The 22,886-nt window shown below is 40.8% G+C and overlaps 1 protein-coding gene and 1 long non-coding RNA gene across 2 annotated transcripts; both read right to left on the bottom strand.

Annotated features, from left to right (window-relative positions):
• Positions 1-393: 393 nt before the first annotated feature.
• On the bottom strand, positions 394-20,293 carry LOC139639132 (uncharacterized). Its single transcript, XM_071513200.1, has 6 exons — positions 20,181-20,293; positions 15,312-15,707; positions 14,127-14,344; positions 9,391-9,514; positions 5,488-5,826; positions 394-3,179 (listed from the first exon to the last, which is right to left on the bottom strand). Exons 1-6 carry the CDS (start codon positions 20,248-20,250, stop codon positions 2,863-2,865), a joined length of 1,464 nt encoding a protein of 487 aa, XP_071369301.1. The 5' UTR covers positions 20,251-20,293; the 3' UTR covers positions 394-2,862.
• Positions 16,457-20,167, bottom strand: LOC139639131 (uncharacterized). The gene is made up of 3 exons (XR_011694847.1): positions 20,008-20,167; positions 19,781-19,893; positions 16,457-16,922 (listed from the first exon to the last, which is right to left on the bottom strand). It is a non-coding gene; the product is annotated as an uncharacterized lncRNA (long non-coding RNA).
• Positions 20,294-22,886: the final 2,593 nt, after the last annotated feature.

Below are 22,886 nucleotides of genomic sequence, written 5' to 3'. Positions count from 1 at the left end.
TTCGAGGGCGTGATTTGCGTTACATCTGTCGCCGAAGCTGTCCCCGTAAAAAAAAAAAAAAAAAACTCCCATGATCCCACGCTACTTCACGACGTCGTCAAACTACGTCTTTTGTTATTGTTTTGGTGGAGAGCCCCCTAGTGGCAGAAGTGACCACCTGCACACGCCGAGTGATAAGTAGAGTTGGGTATCGTTTGGATTTTAACGATCCTGATTCTGCTTATCGATTCCGGTTCTTAACGATTCTGGATTACAATTCATTGAGGGGCGGGGTCAAAACATGCTTATTTCACATGCTTATTTATTTATTTATTTATTTTTAAATATGACTTTACACAAGTCTACGGAAGAGGATTAGGGCCACCAAAAATAAAAAGTTGTCAGGTGAAAAAAAAAAAAAAAAAGTTTTGTCAGGTGAAAAAAAATAAATAAATAAAAAGTCAGAATTCTGAGATTAAAGTCAGAACTCAAATAAATTTTTCACATGTGGCCCTAATCCTCTTCCGTACAAGTCATATTCAGAAACTTCTAACTTGTGCGCACATAAAAAAAAAACAATCAAGACCCGGGTATTTTTCAAAGTCTTTGTAAGAGTCACAGTTCTCACTCAGACTCCGGTACGGCCGGTATGAGGAAAGGTATGTTGTCTGTCTCTGGAGCTGTATGTGTGTGTGTGTGTGTGTGTGTGTGTGTGTGTGTGTGTGTGTGTGTGTGTGTGTACAGTTCAGTCCTACCGCACTTGAAGTAGGTGTGGAATACGTGTTCCTTAGTTCACAGTCTTCTTACTGCAGGCAACAGGTTCTGTATCTTGTGGTCTGGGCTCGCCATCCAGTGCTGGATTAGTTCAGAGAGCGAATACCGTTAGTAAAAACTCGATTGCAGCTAGCGGACTTTTAGATCGCTAACGCTTTTAGCATAACACAATGGAGTTGAACATAGCGAAAATTAGCATCACGGCTAGCAGACTTTTAGATCGCTAACGCTTTTAGCATAACACAATGGAGTTGAACATAGCGAAAATTAGCATCACGGCTAGCAGACTTTTAGATCGCTAACGCTTATAGCATAACTAGACTAAACTGCATAACTAAGAAACAGGAAACTTCTTCTACTTCTTCTTCTTCTTCGTTGGTTTCACTGGCGGACTACAAACCAAAGGTGCATGCCGCCACCACGGAAACTGAAACTGGCGCGAGTGAAATCTGTTTAGGAACCGATAAGCAGAATTTTAAAATGTCTTAATGATCTTTGGAATCGGAATTTTGGAACCGGTTCTAATTTGGAACCGGTTCTCGATGCCCAACCCTAGTGATAAGCACCATTGGGCAGTTCGTCAGTTGATATATTCATTCATTCAAAACTTTATCGAAGGCTCATCTTAAAAAAACAGGGGTCCCACACCAGGTAAAGGGAAACAATACAGCACAATTACACAAGCAGAAAGAAAAAGATACGCATAAAAGCATAAGCGAGTGAATATATTACAATAAAATACAAAGGGTCCATTTACGTCCCATATAAAAAAAAATCACATAAAGTCGCATAAATGTCGCATCACATCACGTCTGTAAAGAGACGTGCAGCAGACTGATCTCACAGAAAAACGTGAAATGAACACGACACGTTAACAGCGGATTACGTGGTGGTGGAACGTGAAATTTACCCGGTCCCAGCGCGATACGGTGATGAGAAGGAGACAGGAAGTAGACCGTGAGAGTGAAACAGCTCAGTGGGAAGTCGGGGCGATGTGGTCGGGGACGCCGGATCGTCTTCGATGTCGGCGACCGGGATTCGATTCCCAGCGTTTCCAAAGGACAGACAACCATGAGTCACGTTTTAATTTTTTTTTTATTTAACCATGACCAAACCATTTTCCTAACCTTATCCAAGCTGTTTTAGTTGCCTAACCATAATACGGTGACCGGACGTCCCGGTTTGTCCGGGATCGTCCCGGTTTCAAGACGGGCGTCCCGAGTCCCGACAAATATCTGTAAAACACTAAAATGTCCCGGTTTGCAACATTCACGACCAAATTGTCCTGGTTTTCACCGCAATTAAAATAATAATAATAGTATTAAACTTGTTTTCAGTGCTTACACAGACGTTTATTAGTTCTGTCCTGCTCGTTATTACCTGACCCAATCAAAAAACATAAACAATGCACCACATAAACTATGTTTTGGTGGATTTTTGGAGACAAAACATCATTTTTGGTTTGCTGAGGCTCTGTCCATGGTGTTGTTGCATCACTAGGTGAGCTAAGCGCTGAAATAATTGTCCCCCATCCTGATGAAAACGCCTACGGTGCGTGTGCATAAGTACATACATGTGCATGAATGTGAGGTACACTTGGGGGTACCGGCTTGGGGGTTTGAAAATGTGGTCACCCTAAACCATAACCCTAACCCAAGTTGTTTTATTTGCCTAATCTTTACCATAACCTTAACCCTAACATTAACCAAACTTGTTTTACTTGCCTAAATGTAACCATTAACCAACCTAATTCAGTTCGTGGTGGAGAAACATATTTAAATTTGTGCTGGAAGAACGTAATTCAGGTCGTGGTGGAGGCACGTTTTTTTCCCACAACACGTAAATCGCCGGTTTCAAAGTCGTGTTCCTTTCACGTATTTTTGTGACCAGCAGACTGAACTCCGTCCACAGAGTCTCCACCTACAGTCAGTAACAGGATCTGCAGACAGTAACTCGTCTTCGCTGCCCTACAGACTTTAACGGTTTATCTTGTGTTTAAGCAACATTAGTGGAATCAGACACTTAATCCACCACAAGATTCAGCTCGGTCGTATTGTTGTCGACAACATCACAAATCCGTCCTTCGTCCGAACGAACTGCAGGAAGCAATCACAGATCCTGTGTCGTGCTTGTTGTGTGTGTGTGTGTGTGTGTGTATGTGTGTGTGTGCGTGTGTGTGTGTGACATCTCGGACAAGCTGGGCACACAGGCTTCATCAGCGGGAGTCCGGTCAGAGTTCTTGTCCCTTTGTTTTCTTGTGTCCATATTATGTCCATTTCTGTCCCGTTTACGTTTTCTGAGAATCAGAAGGACAACAGCAACCACACAGGCAACCACTATCACTCCCACTGACACTCCCACTATAATGTATGCAAGCTTCATATATGCAGAAGAATTCATGGCAAGTTCATCTAAATCCATGGTACCTGGAAAGCAGAAAACAGATCTGTCAGGTAAATCATGACGAGCCGGGAGACAAACCTCCATTTCCTCATCATCAAACTCAAAACCATAAGCAGCTTTCTCCATCGACTCACATCACCTGTTATCTGCTGCGGTTTCATGAAACCATTTATATAATTGTATAATTATATAACAACTGTAGAACTGTGTGTTAGTGAATAAAGTGTAAATGTGTGTGAAGCAGCTGTCAGCAGAGAGCAGCTGAGTCAGCTTGTTGTGGTGTGGCTGTAGATCCATTCAGTAACGTTCTCAGTAAAAGTGAATAGTGTGATAAGGTGGATTTGTTTCCAAATGTAGGTTACTGTGACACAGTAAACTGTCTTGTCTTTAGCCCTAGTCTCTACTCCAAAACATGAAGAGTTGGAGCTTGAGAAGAGTCAGCTCAGTTAACCTGAACAAACTGTTAGCTAGCTAACTAGCCAGCAAACACACTGATGTTAATGTCAACATGCTAATGCTAGCTGCTACTAGATAGTTAGCTAGTGTGCTAATCAGATGTGTTAACAACAAGACAGTGATGGTTAGCTGACCAGATGCTATGGTTAGCTAGCTAACAAGCTGACATTATCTAAACACTAAATCAGGGTGATATCAAAGGGGGGGTGATATCAAATGAAAGGCCTCTACTGTAGTTTCACAAAACCATTTAGACAAGCCTTTATCTACTATAGTTTTACAAAACATTTTCTAAAAAAGTAGAGAGAGCTGGGACAAAAGACGGACATTTTATCGTGTAACACATAGCTTAGGGCAGAAGTTGTGAAGTCATTACGTTTACACACAACTACACACAACTCCTCTGCAAAAAAAAAATGGGAGCGATACATCTTACTTTACCAGCGTTATCCCCGAAAAGGTATCTTTTTTGTGTCAAAAGTAAAATTTAGAAAGTGGAAGTGTTTTTCTTTCTGCTACTTTTGTTTATTTATTGGAGATTATAAACCTGTCTACTGACTAAAGGTTAGCATAGGTTCCATGTATCACGCCACCTTGTCTTGCTATTCAGGGAAATGCTAGGTGCACAACTACAACAGCCTGACTTATCAAGGTAATGATTTTTAAAATGTAAACGATGTCTTTGTATTTCAAGGTTTTAGGTGTATTCCTAGGTTCCCAACCTAGGGGTCGGGCCCCTCCTAAGGGTCACCAGATAAATCTGAGGGGTCGTGAGATGATTAATGAGAGAGGAAAGAAGAAAAAAACAAAGTCCTGATACACAAATCTGTTTTCAGTTTTTGGACTTTTTCTCTAATCTTTGATTTTTGCTGAAATATTGGATCATTTGAACATTTATTGAAATGAAACCATGTGAGGTTTAGAGGGAAAAATCATTATTTGGTGGAGCTGTTAACAACTCATAGACATCTGAAATGTGACCCGACTACACACTGCTTTCTGTAAGACGTCAAAAGCCAAAAAGGTTGGAAACCACTGGTTTCATCTTTAACAATGTGTTGTATTTTAAAAGCTTGTTATATTATCCATTGTGTCAAATCTCCATCTGAAAAGTAACTAAAGCTGTCAAACAAATGTAGTGGAGTAGAAAGTACAATATTTCCCTCTGAAATGTAGTGGAGTGGAAGTATAAAGTAGCATCAAATGGAAATACTCAAGTAAAGAACAAGTATCTCAAAACTGTACTTAGGTACTTGAGTAAATGTACTTAGTTACTTTCCACCTCTGGTTGACGATAAGAAATGCATTAAAAAGCCTTATCCTTTAAAACAAGACAGGACGAGACTGCAAGCCTGATTATTACTGATGAAAAACATCTTAAACTGCAACAGGTTATTATCAGAGCTGCTAAACAGGTGACAGCCGAGCTTTTACTATGTCGTGCAACCAAGTGACATTTATGCATCTGTTGTTTTCAACATTTTTCCATATCGAAAACAGACTACAATTTAAATCAATACTGATTTACATCTGAAAGGACATGTGTCACCGGTGATGAGCCAACTGCTTCTTTTGTCCCGACAGGCGGGGGCAAAAGAAGCAGAGCGCTATTTCTTACTTTCAGGCCAATTTGATTGGAATTGTTTAATTAAATGAAAAACATATTGATGGATGCTGATGTCAGATGCATGTGTCAGTTGCTTATCATAAAGTATACTCTGCCTCCGTTCATTTTCGAGTAGTTAGGAACAGGCCAAAAAGTCCTCCTTTTGTCCCAGCTCTCCCCTGCATATATTATCATCTATCTTATATTTCCGTCCGGTGCCTCTTGTCACCAACCTGCAGCCAAACTGCCTCCTGATCAGCTGAACTCACCTGGTTCTCTAACTGAGAGTCTGACGCTGCTGGTCTCAACATGGCTATCACTGCCTGTTACAAAGCTACACGCGTATATCCCGCTGTCGGCTCTGTTCACGTTCTTAAGAATCAAAGACAGGTCGCCGTTCTTCATCTCTCCGTCCAGCAGCTCCACCCGGCCCGCAAAAGACGGATCCTGCTTGGACAGGTCTGGCTGCTTGTCTCGGTAAAAGAAGACGTATTCTGATCGACGCTGGAGCAGACCGGACCAGTGGAACATGGTGACGGGGACGTCCTTGGGACCCCGACACCCCAGAGTGACATCCTGTCCTGGGTGCGCTCTTACCAGTTGCAGGCCTAAAGTACAATGGGACAAAAAAAAAAAAAAACAGAGGAGGAAAAGTCAACAACATAATTCTTCCATCACAAAATACTTCACATTTTTACCAACTGAAACTCAACAGGACTCCACAGTCAGGACTCCATTCACACGGGACCCGTCTTACCCGTGGACGTCCAGTGACTTGTAAGAACCGTGGAGATCATCTGTGGTTTTAATCCCATGGGGCTCTGCCACACAATGTAACTTTAAAAGTAAAAAAATTCAAAGCAAATTTCTTCCTGTATTTTGGCGCAGACGGGCTCCTCGATAATACTAATCCTGTGCGAATCAAACTCAAAGTTATAGCTGCTGTAATTTGTTTTTGGTGCGAAATTTCTTATTCTTTTACTTCTGGATATGCCGTTTCTATCTTCCTGCTGTCATGAGAAATGGAGGCAGCAGTCGATTCTGCGGAGGAAGGTTTCGACCGTATTTTCAGAACAAACTTTGCTAAATCAGAAAGTGACAAACTGACACCAGACCGAAAGTCGAAAATGCACCACAAGCAAGACAGCAAAAGACCAATCTGGGAACCCATCTCTGGTGTTGTCATGGTTACGCATCAGCGTCGACTTAAAATGACGATATGTCGGTCTCTAGTGATTGGTTAGGGAAAATCGAATCCCCCCCCCCCGGAAATCTGTTAGAGTGGAGGCAATGAAGACTGAAGATGGAGACGGAGCGTGACGAGTCGACAGTTCTGTCTGAGATCAGGCAAAGCGATTCCAGGAGTAAACGTTCAGTTACTAAGATCCCGGACGAGCCGCCATCTGTTACAGGAAGCGTCTCTGCCGGACTCTTTTTTTTTTTTTTTTTTTTTTTTCTATCATCAGCATCAGATATACAAAGTTATCCAAAAACATAAATGGAGTAACAGAACAGTAAGTGTCTGCTGGACTCTCTGGTCTGAGTCTGACTTCCTGCGGGTCACGTGACCCAGAAAGCGGCGAAAAGAGCGACGACACCGTCCACAGAGCCGCCGCTCTCGAGGGGCAAATTTATTAACTAAACTAGGAGGAAACAACCAGGAAAGATGAGGTGTGGCAAGTCTGTAGTCAGTAGTGTAGTGAGTGGAGCATATACTGTGTAGTGTGTGTTGTAAAAAAACAAAATACAAAACAGGAGTGCAGGGATTTCCTCCTGCACCTTCTCCCCATCATCATCATCATCATCATCATCATCTGTACAATAGCTGATTTGTGTATATAATATATAATATTTATTCCAGCATTTATTCCAGCATCTTTGCACTCTGCACTACTGTCCCAGTGTTGTTTACATATGTGTATATATATACATATATATAGCCTATATACTTTCTATACCTTTTTATACTTTTTTTTTATATATATGCATATTTGTACATAGTAGTTAGATGTTTAGGTTTACCTCTGTCCATTTTGTTGTCCTTGTTTTTTAGCTGTATATTTATTTAAAACCGGAGTTAAATTCCTTGTATGTGTACATACTTGGCCAATAAAGCTGATTCTGATTCTGATTGTAGAGCAGTGGTTCTCAACCTGGGGGTCGGGACCCCCCAGGGGGTCGTGAGATAATTTTCAGGGGTTGCAAGATGATTTATGGGATAGGGGGGAAAAAATCTATTTCTACTATACATACTACATACCTACTATATTATTATCATGTCTATTTCTTCAGTTTTTTTGTCACCTTTTTTGCTTTTTTAGCAATAATAAACAGCAGAAATACTAAACAGCTTTCACTGAAACAAGCTGAAAAAAGATAAAACATCCTTTATGTCGTTCTTTCTCTCTGCGCTCCTGTAACGGGGGGCGCCAGTCGGCATCAAGTGGTTTTAAGGTCACGAGCCAAAAAGGTTGAGAACCACTGCTGTAGAGAGGAAGGAGAACGAGAATTTCCCCTCAGCAAATCAATCAGAATCCTTTTATCGGTATATTTGCACATATAATGGTTACAAACCAATAAAAACAGTATATAAAAAGTATAAGAAAAATATAAGTCAGAGTGAAATACAGAATACAGTTATTATACTGTAAGTAATTGCACGGGCCCATTTTTAAACACAATTTTGGAAAAAGTTTAGAAAAATAATCCTAATCATCAATAGCAAAAATAATTTTATTTTTAAATGCTACATTTTTAACTTTAATCTTAAAACTTTAAACTTAAAACACCATTTTTTTCCAGTTCCACAGCAGAGACATTATTAAACTGGAATCAATAAAATGATCAATAGCAACATGATAACAACCCGAAAACCGAAACTTAACTCTCTCCTCCAGTCTAGGAATAAAAAAAAACGTTTTTACTTTACTTGTTTTTATTTCTATCCTTCATTATGTTTTTATTTATGTTTCTTAAAAACCCTTTCAATACAATACCTTTAATGCTAATATATTAATTTAATACCTTTTTATTGTTTGTTCTCCTGCTGCTGTATTGATCCAGTTTCCTATCAGGGATCAATAAACTGAGCAGTGACGGAAAGCAGCCAGCAGGGGGCAGCACGTGACCGGCTGAGGATGACGAAGTTGAGTTTCTGTTTTCTCAAAACGCAACTGGGAAACAGAAGCATTATAACAGCGAGACAGTTTATATATTTGGATTTCATTCTTTATTGCAAGGATTTGTTTTCTTTGCAAAAAAACATCAAACGACTGGTTGATGAGTATTGCACCATGATGGATAAAATAAATTCAGTGAAAAGAAAACTATTTATTTACTATTTGTGGATCAGTTCGTCCTTCTTGCTGTTAGGATCGTCTCAAAAATCCACAGACAAATACAAGCGATCCCACAAACGCCAGGTGATGCTTACATGCAAAAAACATATTTGTGAACCAATTGTTTTTTTTTGGTTTTTTTTGTAACATAGGATAAATATCTGTGGATCTCCTTCTCCGCCTTGTTCCACTGATCATATTAAAACTCCTCACGTACCTGCAGAACAAAGAGTGCTGAGACAGAAACGTGGGACAGCCAGGTGGGTTTTTCTTTTTCTGCCCCATGCGAGCTTCAGAGTTTTTCATTTCAATATTAGGTCAGTAAGCCACATTAAACCCCCTTTTTGGGCATTTCCCCCCCCCCGCTAAATTCAATTATTTAAAAAAATTAAATTGATGTAGGCCTACATTTAAAAAAAATAAAAAAAACTTTGGATATTTTAGTAGCCTGCACTTTACTGCCAATACTTCTATATGTTTATAAGTAAACTTTTGAATGCTCTTAATGAAGTATTTTTCCATCATGGTGTTGCCACTTTTACTTCAGGCTTAGTTTCAACATGGGGGATATTCGGCTCGTGACTGCCATGATAACCAGAGCAGGAATCGGATGCAGCTGATGCGTAAACCCGCACTCATATGTAAATAAAGTAAAGCTTTTTCGTTGCTGCTGTTTGGTTTTGGTTTGTTTATTTGTTTTTTTCTTTTACAACTTCTTGAGTTGTGATGTTATAGTTACAGTATTTTGGTGATATGTAATTGACCATTGACTATGTTGTACTTGTCTCGCTTTCACCAATAAAAACAATTGACAATAAATAAAGTGAAGCTCACCGTGAGAGGGAGACGCCAGGAGGAGGATGCACAGAGCCAAGAAAGACTGAGACGCCGCCATGGGACGGGACGGGACGGGGCGGGGCGGTGCGGTGCGGTGCGGTGCGGTGCGGTGCGGGCCGGGCTGGGTGTGTTACTGCAGGTGACCCGTCTGCTGCTGTAGTCTGTAGTCTGCCCGTCACTTTGGTGAAAGAACAGACAGGCACGCCTCTGCCTCACCTGATTTCCGAGAAGCGAAATTTAGTAGAAGGGAAGAAAATGTGGCGCCGCTCCGCACCGCCTCCCCGTGGAGATTACAAGAAGGACACGTTGGATTTTATTAATTGCAAAAATAAATGTCTGGAGGAAAACTCAGGCAAGTTCAGTGTAACATACTGAAGATGAACTCAACACACTCTGTATCCGGAGACCACGAGGAACAGGACTACACAGCGCGGATGACAGACTGGTATCTGCTGACCAAACATAAAGTAACGGCCCAACTGCATTTGCATCTCTTAGCCACAAGGTGGCAAACAAGACCAAGACCACTCTATTACATCCAGGTTAAATACGTCAAGTGCAATAACAGTCTCAATCAGCAAAACATTTTAATTTTTCTTTTATAGTACCAACATTTACCAAGTTGTACCAACTGTACCAAACTACCTACTTTTTATTATTCAACTCTATTTTATTTATTTAATTGTTGTACTTTTACCTCACTGTGCTGTTTGGGTTTTATTGTATGTAAAGCACTTTGTAAACATTGTTTTTTGCTATACAAATCGGCCTTAAGTTATGATTATTATTATAATTATTATTATTTATCAATTTAAATGACTCAAAGTCAGTTTCAGTAAGAAATAATTGAAGACATGGGTGTGATTGGAACATTTGGATTTATGGAAACCTTTGGAACAAACGACCACAGCCAGTAGACCACCAGTAACAGTGAAGTTCAGAAAATACATTAAAACAAATCAAATAATACATTAAAACAAGTAAAACAAGGAGACAGCACGCGGTAATAACAGAGGCGCGTGGAGGATTAAAACAGCAGCGCACGCGCCGCCGCCTCAAAACCAGACTGAGATGTGGAAGTTTCTGTCTGCTGAACAAAAGTTTTACAGCAGCGATAATCCCACAAGGACTTTATGTATTTTAATTTCCTTCTTTATTACAAGGATTTGTTTCATTTACAAGCATACTGAGTCAAAACATCAAACGATTATTGTATGTTTTCAAATGTAAACCCCGCCCCTCCCCCATCTCCCCGCCGTGTGTGTGTGTGTGTGTGTGTGCGTGAGAGAGCGAGAGGGAGAGAGAGAGAGAGAGAGAGAGAGAGAGAGAGAGAGAGAGAGAGAGAGAGAGAGAGAGACTTGCCCAACAGACATCATGAATAAATAAATAAATGTTCGCCAGCGCTTATCTGCACTGGAATATTTATTCTTTTGTCTTTTATAACTTTCTGTCTTTTTAAATGTGATTTTACTGCACTTTCACTTTCTATTCTTCTGTCTTCATTTGTCTCTTATTTATTTATTTATTTATTTATTTATTTATGTAAAGCACTTTGAACTGCCGATGTGTATGAAATGTGCCGCATAAAGAAACTTGTCTTGCCTACAGTTCACATCCACAAAACAGTTTTCATGGCAAGAAACGAAGCGGTGAATTAAGTGCGTCACATGCGCGTTCGCGTGTGACCACATGCACACGCCAATGACTGTCTGGTGCGAGCACGCGCAAACACGTTCACACACACACACACACACACACACACACACACACACTGTTGATGTAATATATAATGATTTTTTTTTTGTACTTCCTAAATCTTCATACACTTTTGTTTTATTTATTTATTTATTTTATTTATTTGTCAATCATCTTCATTTGTATTTTCATTATTTGTTGTTTTTGAAAAATTACAGTTTTACCACTGATTGTTCATGAAACTGTTAATAAACAGTCAATAAATGTCATTGTTTCTCAGTTGGTCTTTATTATATCAGTGACAAACACACAAGAGTTACAATGTAGCTACTACAAAACCAAACCCCTTCATTTATCCCCGAAATGTCCTTAATATCTTACATTAATGTTAATTATCCATTAAAATAACAGCTTTAATAAAGAAAGGTTAGCATCATGGGTTTATAAGGGATTCATTCATGGGTTGATTCACAGAGACTCTAGAAATTAAGGGATTTTTCTTTATGCCTTTTGTGCAGGTTCACAGGTTATTAATGAGTTATTAATGGAAAGTTCCTGAATCACTGAATTTTACATTAAATTAGAAAGTAAGCAGTGAAACATTAAGGGGAGTTTAAGGAGGTTTTGATGGGGTCTCCTCCATTAATAACTCACTGAACTCATTTTAAGGGGATTTTGCATGAGTTAAGGGGTGAATTAATCTAAATGTAATAAACTTTACACAGAGACCTTCTGAAAACGAAGTGCTGCAAAGTGCTTTACAAGGTAAATAGACAAAGGCAAGCCAAACAATACATAAAAATCAGTAATAAAAAAATCAGTAATAAAAAAATAAAACCTGTGATACCAAATACAGATGATAATAAAAGGTTCTTAGTTCTTGAAAGCTTATACAGTATATACAGTATATACAAGTATATGAAATGTATTGTGGACTCAAAACTTACACAGGAGTTTTTTTTTATTACACTGGACTTACTACTTTAGACACTTTGTTACTAATTTTATATTTTTTTATCGAGTTATATTTACCGTCATTGCCTTACATCTTTTCTCCAGTGTTTTTTTATTTTTTATTATAAACCTGAATTTCCCCCAGGGGATCAATAAAGTGCAATCTCATCTTGTCTTATTTTGGAGCCGAGACGTTTAGTGTTTAATAGACAAGGAGCAGAATTTAACCTGGGAGCCGATGCAGCCATGTGAGAACTGGTGTCATGTGTTTCCGTTTCATCCTGAATGAGCCGGAACCGCTCCGGAGTTTTGTTGGGAGACCGGAGAAAAGCCAGATTTTGACATAAGACCCTTATATCGGCTCTATTTTTAAGATGATGAATAGCTGATCTTGTAATGCTTTGAATATTGTTTTTAAAATTGTGACCGGAATCCACAACAACAACAAGATTCAGTTTGGTCGTATTGCTGTTCACCAACATCGCAAAAATTCATCCTTTGGCTAAATTTGTCTGATGCTGAAACTCTGACACGGGATTACAGAATCATTCTCATTCTGCCTGCAGTATTAAAAGCCTTCAGCTCACAAAATGCTGCTGCCAAAATATTTACAATAAGTAGAAAGTCTGATCACATTACAGTGACTTTAAAGTGCTTGTGTTAGCTTATATATCGTCACACTGCAGGACGCAGCTTACCTCACTGTCCCTAGAGTCAAGAAAACCTCCTGCTCTGGACCCATCTCCCTCTGACAGCCAGGGAAGCTAATTCTGTTGGAATCTGAGCTCAACACCTACTTAATAATAATAATTGATTACATTTATATAGTGCTTTTGTAAGTACTCAAAGCGCTTCACATATCCCTGGGTGATGCACGGCAGCCAGTTTGCACCACAGCGCTCACCACACATCAGCTCTCTCAGTGGAGAGTAGAGGACTGAAAGAGCCAATTAGGTAACGAGGGATGATTAGGTGGCCATGATGGAAGGAAGGCCTGTTTGGGCATTTTGCCCCGGGGTTACACCCCTACTCTGCGTCAGGACCTCGGTTTAACGTCTCATCCGAAGGACGGTGCTCACTCACAGGACAGAGTCCCTGTCTCTGCCCTGGGGCGTTGGGGATATTATCCATGAGACCGGAGGGAAGAGCACCTCCTACTGGTCCTCCAACACCACTTCCAGCACCGGGTGGTCTCCCATCCAAGGACTAACCACAGCCAGACCTGCTTAGCTTCCCAGACAAGCTAGCGATGTGATGCAGGAGCTGTGGTGCTGGCGTTTGTCATGCATAGCGCTGTTAGCTCAGGAGCGGCACAGTCTCTGCTCTTGCCCAGGCTTTTTAACACAGGAATCTGCTGTTGGGAACCGGAACAGGACTGCCTCCTGGTTACTGCACGGCTAGACTCACACACACACACACACACACACACAACAAGCAGGACACACACTCTCAGGTAGACTATTAAAGGATAAGGCCGGTGTTTTTTAATGCATTTCTTACCGTCAACAGATCCTATGAAAATAACAACATCAACAATGCGTTTGCTCTCCTCTCGTTCCTTTCTGACTTCCCACGTTCCGTTTTTAGCCTTCAACCCGGAAGTCATCGGCTCCAACTGTAAGCTAAAAACCTTTAAATCCAGCTCACAAAGACATAGTTTACATTTTAAAAATCATTACCACGAAAAGTCAGGCTGTTCTTCATTACGCCGGGGACTATTTTCTGTGCTACGGAACTACTTTCCTGAGATCGCAAAGTGTTTCCAGTCGGCTTATTAAGTTGTTTGAGGAAAAAGTGGTCCGGCCCGGTGCATGGTGATGATGAAATATGTGACGGGTTTTTAATCGATTTTTAATACAATGGAGTTCTATGGCTGCTGGGACATGGCTGCACTGGGACCAGATACATGGACCAGACTTGTTGGCAAAACAAATTCATCACTGATTTTGTTTTTGTTGACGGTAAGAAATGCATTAAAAAACACCAGCGTTATCCTTTAATACGTCTACCTGAGAATGTGTGTGTGTGTGTTTGTGTGTGTGTGTGTGTGTGTGTGTGTGTGTTTGTGTGTCTATGACATCTCAGACAAGCTGGGCACAGGCTTCATCAGCAGGAGTCGGGTCTGAGTTCTTGTCCATTTGTTTTTTTGTGCCCATACGTCCATCTCTGTCCCTACATTTTCTGTGCATTAGAAGGACAGCAGCAACCATACAAGCAACCACTGCAACCACTACCAGTCCCACTACCACTCCAACATATCCATCCCCGGCAGGTGAAGCCCTGGCATGCGCAGCCATGGTATCTGAAAAGCAGAAAACAGATCTGTCAGGTAAATCATGACGAGCCGGGAGAAAAACCTCCATTTCCTCATCATCAAACTCAAAACATTAAGCAGCTTTCTCCATCGACTCACATCACCTGTTATCTGCTGCAGGTTTATAAAACCATTTATATAACTATCTTCATTAAGATATCTACAGAGGCTTTGCAGTCACACCACAAATCTACCAACCAGCTGTGATGGAGGAACACTGTAGAACTGTGTGTTAGTGAATAAAGTGTAAATGTGTGTGAAGCAGCTGTCAGCAGAGAGCAGCTGAGTCAGCTTGTTGTGGTGTGGCTGTAGATCCATTCAGTAACGTTCTCAGTAAAAGTGAATAGTGTGATAAGGTGGATTTGTTTCCAAATGTAGGTTACTGTGACACAGTAAACTGTCTTGTCTTTAGCCCTAGTCTCTACTCCAAAACATGAAGAGTTGGAGCTTGAGAAGAGTCAGCTCAGTTAACCTGAACAAACTGTTAGCTAGCTAACTAGCCAGCAAACACACTGATGTTAATGTGAACACGCTAACGCTAGCTGCTACTAGCTACGTTAGCTAGTGTGCTAATCAGATGTGTTAACAACAAGACAGTGATGGTTAGCTGACCAGATGCTATGGTTAGCTAGCTAACAAGCTGACATTATCTAAACACTAAATCAATCAGATGGATCAGTGATGAAATGATCAGTTCAGTCAGAAACAGACAGAAATTAACCGTCTGATCAATTCTGTTGAGACAGAAACACAGTCAGCTGTTCAGAGCTGAGGACCTCCAAGATGGCCGCCACAGGGAGGTGACATCAGCTGAAAGGCCTCTACTGTAGTTTCACAAAACCATTTAGACAAGTCTTTATCTACTATAGTTTTACAAAACATTTTCTAAACATGTACATATATTATCATCCATCTTATATTTCCGTCCAGTGCCTCTTCAGACCCGGTTACCAACCTGCAGCAAACTGCAGCAAAACTTCCTCCTGAACTTGTTCTTCAACTGAGAGGCTGATGATGCTGCTGGGCTCAGTCTGAAGATTGGCTCTCTTTCTGCGACTTGTTCCGCCTGTTAGACAGCGACACTCGTATATCCCGCTGTCGTCTCCGCTCACGTTCTTAAGAATCAAAGACATGTCGCCGTTCTTCATCTCTCTGTCCAGCAGCTCCACCCGGTCCTCAAAAGACGGATTCTGGTAGGTCGGGTCTGAGCGTTCGTCTCGGTAAAAGAAGACGTATTCTGGTTGCTCCAGGTCCGGTCTGGTCCACTCTAATGCAATGATGGGGACATCGTTGGGACCCCGACACTCCAGAACCACATCCTGTCCTGGGCGCACTCTTACCAGTTGCTGGCCTAAAGTACAATGGGACAAAAAAAACCCAGAGGAGAAAAGTCAACAACATAATTCTTCCATCATAAAATACTTTTTTACCTTTTACAGTTTTTACCAATTTGAACTCAAAAGGACTCGACTGTCAGGACCTGTATCACCTGTGGACGTCCAGTGATTTTTAATAACTGTGGAAATCATCTGTGATTTTAATCCCGTGCGAATCTGCCATGTATCTAATTTGTAAAGTAAAAAAATCTTAAAGCAAATTTCCTCCTGTATTTTGGCGCAGACAAATCCTAATCCTGTGCAAATCAAACTCCAGTTATTGTCGCTTTAACTCGTTTTTTCGTGCGCAATCTCTAGATATGACATTTCTATCTTCCTGCTAGGGCTGGGCGATATGGTTGAAATCAATATCATGATAATCATAAGGATTTTTCTCGATATCAATATATATCACGATATGCTTCATGTATGCAAAATCACGTTAAATAATCAAATTAATGTTCATCTCATTGAACCGAATGGTGATGTTAGGTGTGATGTCAAACAAAACAGAAATATTCAAATAATATTCCTACCATACCTCATTTTATCAGAGTTTTTAAGTAAAATTTGCTCGTCATCATCAATTCAGACAGAAGAAATGTGTCACGATATCAAAATATCTTCATATCATCACGATATGATTCCACTGAAAGACGATAAACGATAATATTGAATTATCGCCCGGCCCTACTTCCAGTATAGTCGATTCTACGGAGGAAGGTTTGACTGCATTGTAAAGAACAAATTTAAAGTTTGAAAGTGACTTCAACTTTATTGTCCCCAATGGGGAAATAGTTTTTGCAGCCAGGTGATAAAATATACATTGTTCACAAGAGACAAAGGCAGACAACATCACATATCTACGACACATTAAGAACATAAGCATCAGAAACAGTCATTCACATCGGGAAACCTCATCAGAAAGCTTCACTGCACATGGAATAAAATCTGGACATTATACAGTTGTATCCGGGGCATCAGTGGTTTCAGTTAATTTCATGGAAGGCAGAGGTTTGGGAGTTAATTCATTAATTACATGAGGACCCCACATGATGCTAGCATGTGAATAGGGCTCCAGACTAAAATGAATCTCCCAACACATCGGTCATGATAAAGTTGATCCAAGTTGGTGGAGAGCGAGGCTGCGATCCCTCATGAGACCGGACACTGAACTCCTACCTGCTGCGCTGCCCAACCAGAGAGAGGAAAGAGAAAGAGAAAGAGAAAGAGAGAGAGAAAGAGAGAGAGAATTTCCCCTCAGTGAATCAAGATGGAAATGCCCCACTGCAGTTCAATATCTCTCTAACGATAACGTTCCAGTGGGTTTTTCATTTGATCTGATCTCCTCTACAGTCTCTACCTCCTTCCATCCCTCCTTCTCTACCTCATTCTCTACCTCCTTCCATCCCTCCTTCTCTACTTCATTCTCTAACTCCTTCTATCCCTCCTTCTCTAACTCCTTTCATCCCTCCTCTACCTCCTTCCATCCCTCCTTTTCTACCTCCTTCCATCCCTCCTTTTCTACCTCCTTCCATCCCTCCTTCTCTACCTCCTTCCATCCCTCCTCTACCTTATTCTATACCTCCTTCCATCCTTCCTTCTGTACCTCCTTCCATCCCTCCTTCTCTACCTCCTTCCATCCCTCCTCTACCTCATTCTCTACCTCCTTCCATCCCTCCTTCTCTACCTCCTTCCATCCCTCCTTTTCTACCTCTTCCCATACCTCCTTCTCTACCTCCTTCCATCTGTTTGCTATCAACCTTTTGACCAGCCTGCAAGTTTCGGTGAACTTTTATTCATGGAAAGACAAAAGAGTAAAGTTTGATTCAGAAGAAAAGGAGAGTTCAAAAGTTGCCGTTGTTTACTCCAGAGTTTTTGTTGACATCGACAACAAAACTGTTTGGTTTGGGCGGTGAACACACCCACAGTTACATGAGCAACTGCCACAGTTGGCAAGAGCCAGGGGGATTATGCAAGTCTTGTGTTTGTTATTACTCAATTCAGCCAATCAGGTTTGGTGTGCAGCAGTGAATGAGGTCGGACTGGCACAGCAGGTCTTTACCTGCCCGCTTTCTGCCCCAACACGACCTGACATCTCATCCGACATTTAGAAACTGTTCTCCCTGGTCTCTCCCTTCTTCTGGTCTCTTCACTGGCTTCCCATGTTAAAAAAAAACAAAAAAAAACAATACTACAAATGTATTTTATGTGTCTTTTGTAGCTGTCATCACACCTGCCCAGGGGCTGCAGTTGAAAATTAGCCAAGGTGGCTAAACTGGCACATTTACAGAAATGTCTATTAATGTGCACTGTGCCTGTAACTTTAAACTGTATAAATAAATAAAAAATGCTACTTATTCCTATTAAAGTGTTAGCTGATGAAGACTGTGATACACACAGTTTCACTAAGCCCTGTCTGATCAACCATCTGATCAATTATTGCATGAGTGATGAAATTATCCATTCCCAGTAAAAGAAAAATCACCCAAATTTGGGTGATAAATTCAGACCTTGATGATTTTTTTAAAAAATGTTTCCCTATGTTTTCTAGACATTCTTTTTGGGCTCTAGTAAAGAGTTATTTTCCCCACTGTATTAATTTATTTAAAAAAAATCAAATTTATGTAAATTGTATTGCTCTTTTCACCATTGCTAGTTCTCATGGTGCCACATACCTGGGGGAAAAAATATTTTTTTCATCAATGTTAAATATTTATTTGCCTTATTGAGCCGTTTTACGATGAAGCCTGAATTTGAGTCTATTCCATATTGTTGAAACAGCTGAAACATTGGTTCTCATCTGTTGTTGTCAAGCGCTGAGGACCTCCAATATGGCCGCCAGAGGCCACGTTAACTCACCTGAAATCCACCAGAAAAATCATATTCCAAAATACTAGATCTCCTTTTGAAGAAAAAAAGATAAAAGATTACCTCTAGTTCATCTTTTAAAATCTAGAGATCCAGGTTGTAGAAGGAAGCAGTTGCCCTACTATCCTTTAAAAACAACCATCATCTGGTTTCATGTTCTGCTATTGATTATTTGGGAATTTTGTAAATATTTCTAATAAGTATATTTGAGACAATAATCTATAAAATAAAAACAGCCTATTAATCAATGAAAACAAAATAACCTACATATTCCCCAAATTACATACAAAAAAATCATAAATATTTGATGAATACATTTGTCATTATGTAATGATAATATTTAATTATTATTATTAATAATTATTAAATTATTCATAGGCTACATTTTCTAGTGTCTAGTCCCACAATGACATATAGATAGTAGGCTAATTATTTATAATTAAAACATAAACAATAATACCACCATCAACAACAACACTACTACTAATAATAACAATAATAACCGTATTAGTAATAATAATAATAATGTTAATATTTATATATTTTGGACCCAAACTCTTCAACACTGCCAATATAAACATCATGACTCTTCTCCAGTCCAGCTCATCCAACCTCACATTAAATTGTGTTGCTGACGACTGATTTATGTTCGTATGAAATATGACGCTGCAAATAAAATCAACTGGCAACGACTGGCACGGAAACCGGAGGGAGGCGGAGGCTTATCGAGACTGCCAGGCGCCACTGTGTTTACATGCGCAGACTCTGATTAGGTTATGTTGTTGCGACTCTGCTCATAGCCGCAGTAATCAGGCTATAAGCACAGTAAGATATGTGGAGATTAGAACTATGACGTAATCACACCGATAAACAGCAGTTCGGGCATGTGGGCGGAGTCGCATTTCTTGAGCTCTCCAAGGTAAAAGGGAACTGTCGTCTGTAGTCTGCACTAAGAGCTGATTCGCATAACATCTGCCATTCACAACGGCTCGTGAGATATATTTATGTTTGATGAAATCCCAATACGCACGTTCCATCTGCAGCTTGTAATTAGAGGGCTGCAGCTGCGCATTTTCAAAGCGCTGCGCAATTACGCAATTACGCACACCTCTTCCTCTTCCAATGTGGGAACCCTGACTACATCTTGCGCACCTTCAAATGTTGCCCAGCGTCTTACCAAATAGCTACACTGAGCTTTAGTGCGCAGCAGACTGCTCTTCCGCGCGCAGCCTTCAGGGACACGGGAGACGGATCATCCCGGGGACGGGTCGGGTTTCCAAATAGCGGAGCCTGGAGGTGAACAAGTTTCATTTCACTTCACTGATCAGCAGAACAAGCTGGAAACTTGTGATGCAGAATTTGGATGACGTGACATCTGCCACTTTGCATTCTTAGCTTTATTACCTGCCCAGGTCACGTGCTGCACTACTGCAAAACATTCTGGTGCTGCACCGTTGCTTCAATCAGCCTCTGTTTTGACTGGGTGCACTGCTCCCCCCCCCGACCCACCCCCCTGCCCGCCCCCTCTCCGACCAGCTGGATTTGCCCACAGCCATGTACACATTCAAATGACTCACCGGCAGAGGAAGACGCCAGCTGCTGCAAGATGCACAGAGCCAAGAATGTCGCAGATCGAAACTTAGCCATGGGGGGGGGCGGGGCCGTGCGGAGCGGATGTGTTGCTGTGGGAGTCTGCTGCTGGAACTCTGTGGTTTTCCCCTTCAGCTTGCTGTTTATATCGGGAACAGGGAGGCGCCTCAGTCAGCCAAACAGAGACAGAGAGAGAGAAGTGCGCAGACTCTGTGAGCTGACGTCACTTTCACTCCCCGCTCTGCAGAGTTGCTGCTCGCTGTGTTTTCTAGTCCTGAAATTTATAAAGGACAAAAAAAAAAGCCTTAAAATTGTCCTCTTTACTATATGTCGGTTTATGATAGGCTAGTTGAATATGACCCTATTTATTTATTTATGTTTAGCCTCGCGACAGGAGCGGCTTTTTTTTTTTTTCTTTACATCTTTATTGACAATAGAAGTCACATATAAACAAAGAAGTCATTAATACAGACAAAACAACATCAGAGCCGGGGGGAATCTTCCAAGTGAAAACATTAAACAAAAAACACAAATAGATGTTTTTGCAGCTTTCTTATTTATCTATCGTACTGTTTGGTTTCATTTTCGAATACTATAAATAAAGGTTTAGAATGGCTAAATTTGGATTTATGAATATGAAATTTTGCTAAAATAATCATCAAATAGATTATATATAATTCTTTAAGTTTATTATTATTGTTATTGTAGAGCAGCGGCTCTATGGTTGATATTGTCGGTCGGTCTGTTTCTGTTTCGTGTGCAGTCTGCTGCTCAGTGTGTGGGCGAAATGTCTGAAGAGCCTCTGATGCAAAAGTGTCTTTGTTAAGTGTTCAGAAAACCCAACTAGTCCTGAAATCAACGAAACATTCTCTATTCGTTATCTTCCTCTACGTGCAGCGCCAGTCCCTCTGATCTGTTCATCATTACCGATGTGACAGGACACGTTATTGACATTCTCTCTCCCACAATGCATCACAGGCTGAAATCAAACGTGAACAGCCGTCCCGTCCTGTTTGTGCGCTCAGAAGCTGTAAAGACTTCATCCGCTCAGTTTGATGCGGGGAGCAAACAGCTGACAAGACAGAAGCGAGTCTGAAGTCGAAGATGTTACTGTTTTTATCGTCAGCGGAACTAAACGAATAAAGGACACGTGTTTCTACCCGGACAGAAAACAAAACAAAACAGAGGCGTCCAGTGTTTTCAAACTGGGAGCCAGAGCCATAGAGAGAGGGTTAGGGTTAGGTCTCTCTATAGGGCTCTGCTGGGAGCCAATCAAATGTCTCCTCTGACGGAGGCACGCCTCTGTGCCACGTGATTTAGAAGAAATCAGATGCTTTCCAGGATGAGATGCGTTCAAGTCATGTCGGATTTTCGAGCTATGCTCTATATGGGATTTTTTTTTTTTTTATTGCAAAATAAATGTCTGTAGGAACACTCAGGCAGGCAAGTTCAGGTAAAAAAAAAAAAAAGTGCAATGATGGTCTTAATCATTCAAAACATTTTTATAGCAGCCTATCAACATGTATCAGTCTAAATGACTCAAAGTCCGTTTCAATAAGAAATAACTGAAGACATGGGGTGTGATTGGAACGTTTGGACGTATGGACACTTGGCTGAGTAAAACAGAGTCCTGATGATGACAGAGCTGGAGCCGCAGCAGAAGGTTTTAGCAGAGGAATGTTCAGCTGGTGTGACTCTGAACTCAGACCAGAACTTCACATTCACAGTGTTTCCATTCCATTGGCCTTTTTTCACTAGTGTTAAGAAAAGCTCTTTGTCTCAAAAATTATAAATGGTGCAGTGTGTGATACTTATATTCAACAACAAGTATAAAGCAGGGACGCTGGAAGTCAGTCAGAGTTTGAATGGCCAACATTTTACACCAGTTTTAGAACATTTTACACAACTAAACAACAGACAGCAAACTGTAACACCAACACGCTGTCTGTCAAAGCAGCATAGTGCCATATTCAGCTATGGACAGTTCACACACAGGATGCAGGTTTATTCCTAATCAGAAGACTATTTATTGTTGAGTGAGCCACAGCCACGCTACGGGTCAATAGAACAAGACACTTGAACTTTATCACACACACACACACACACACACACACACACACACACACAGAGCAACCGAAAACATTAACAAGTACCTCTGAACAGGCCATAGGCAGTGCTTTACAAACAGGCTTTCACTGAAGACCGCTCTCGCTCTCTCTCCTTTTCTTTCTCATGTTCACGTTCTAACTTTCTAACGTTCTCTGCAGATACACAGAAAATATAATAAAAAATAACAAATGGTGGATTTCAACCATTTAACAAAGAACCATGTTTTATAGACTGCTTACGCTAAAATGCTACTCTCAAAAAGTAAACGTTTTTTATTGATTTGTTTAGTAAACTTTTTAGCCTTGCAGTTACAGCACCCCGCCAGTAGGGGGTGCTGCAGCCCCATCAGCACCCCTACTTCCAGCGTCCCTGGTATAAAGCCAACAGCTGGGGAGGAAACAACTCCTGTTTCTGGTTCCTGCATGTCCTGACTACCTTTGGTAAAGATTTGGTATCTCAAACCGTGCCAATCATATAATGTTCTTTTTATGATGTTATATAATGTTCTTATAATGTGTTCTTTCTTGTATAACTTTGTATGTTGTTTTTACTCTGTACTGTTTGGTATTGGGCTGTTTCTTTGC

Source organism: Centroberyx affinis, unplaced genomic scaffold (assembly GCF_046629955.1).
Source record: "Centroberyx affinis isolate AG114_WGS23_722 - 3 ecotype Tasmania unplaced genomic scaffold, CSIRO-AGI_Caff_v1 ptg006840l_1, whole genome shotgun sequence".
In the NCBI taxonomy this organism is placed as follows: domain Eukaryota; kingdom Metazoa; phylum Chordata; class Actinopteri; order Beryciformes; family Berycidae; genus Centroberyx; species Centroberyx affinis.
Note: the sequence above shows the minus strand (reverse complement) of the source record. Positions and strands in the feature narration are given on the sequence as shown.

Coding starts and splice junctions, on each gene's coding strand:
- LOC139639132 (XM_071513200.1), bottom strand. CDS start 20,250: ATGGCTAAGTTTCGATCTGCGACATTCTTGGCTCTGTGCATCTTGCAG. Junction 9,515..14,126: donor AAGCCTGTGCCCAGCTTGTC/TGAGATGTCATA, acceptor TAACACACCCAG/CCCGGCCCGCACCGCACCGC. Junction 3,180..5,487: donor ACTCTCAGTTAGAGAACCAG/GTGAGTTCAGCT, acceptor TCTGCTTTCCAG/GTACCATGGATTTAGATGAA.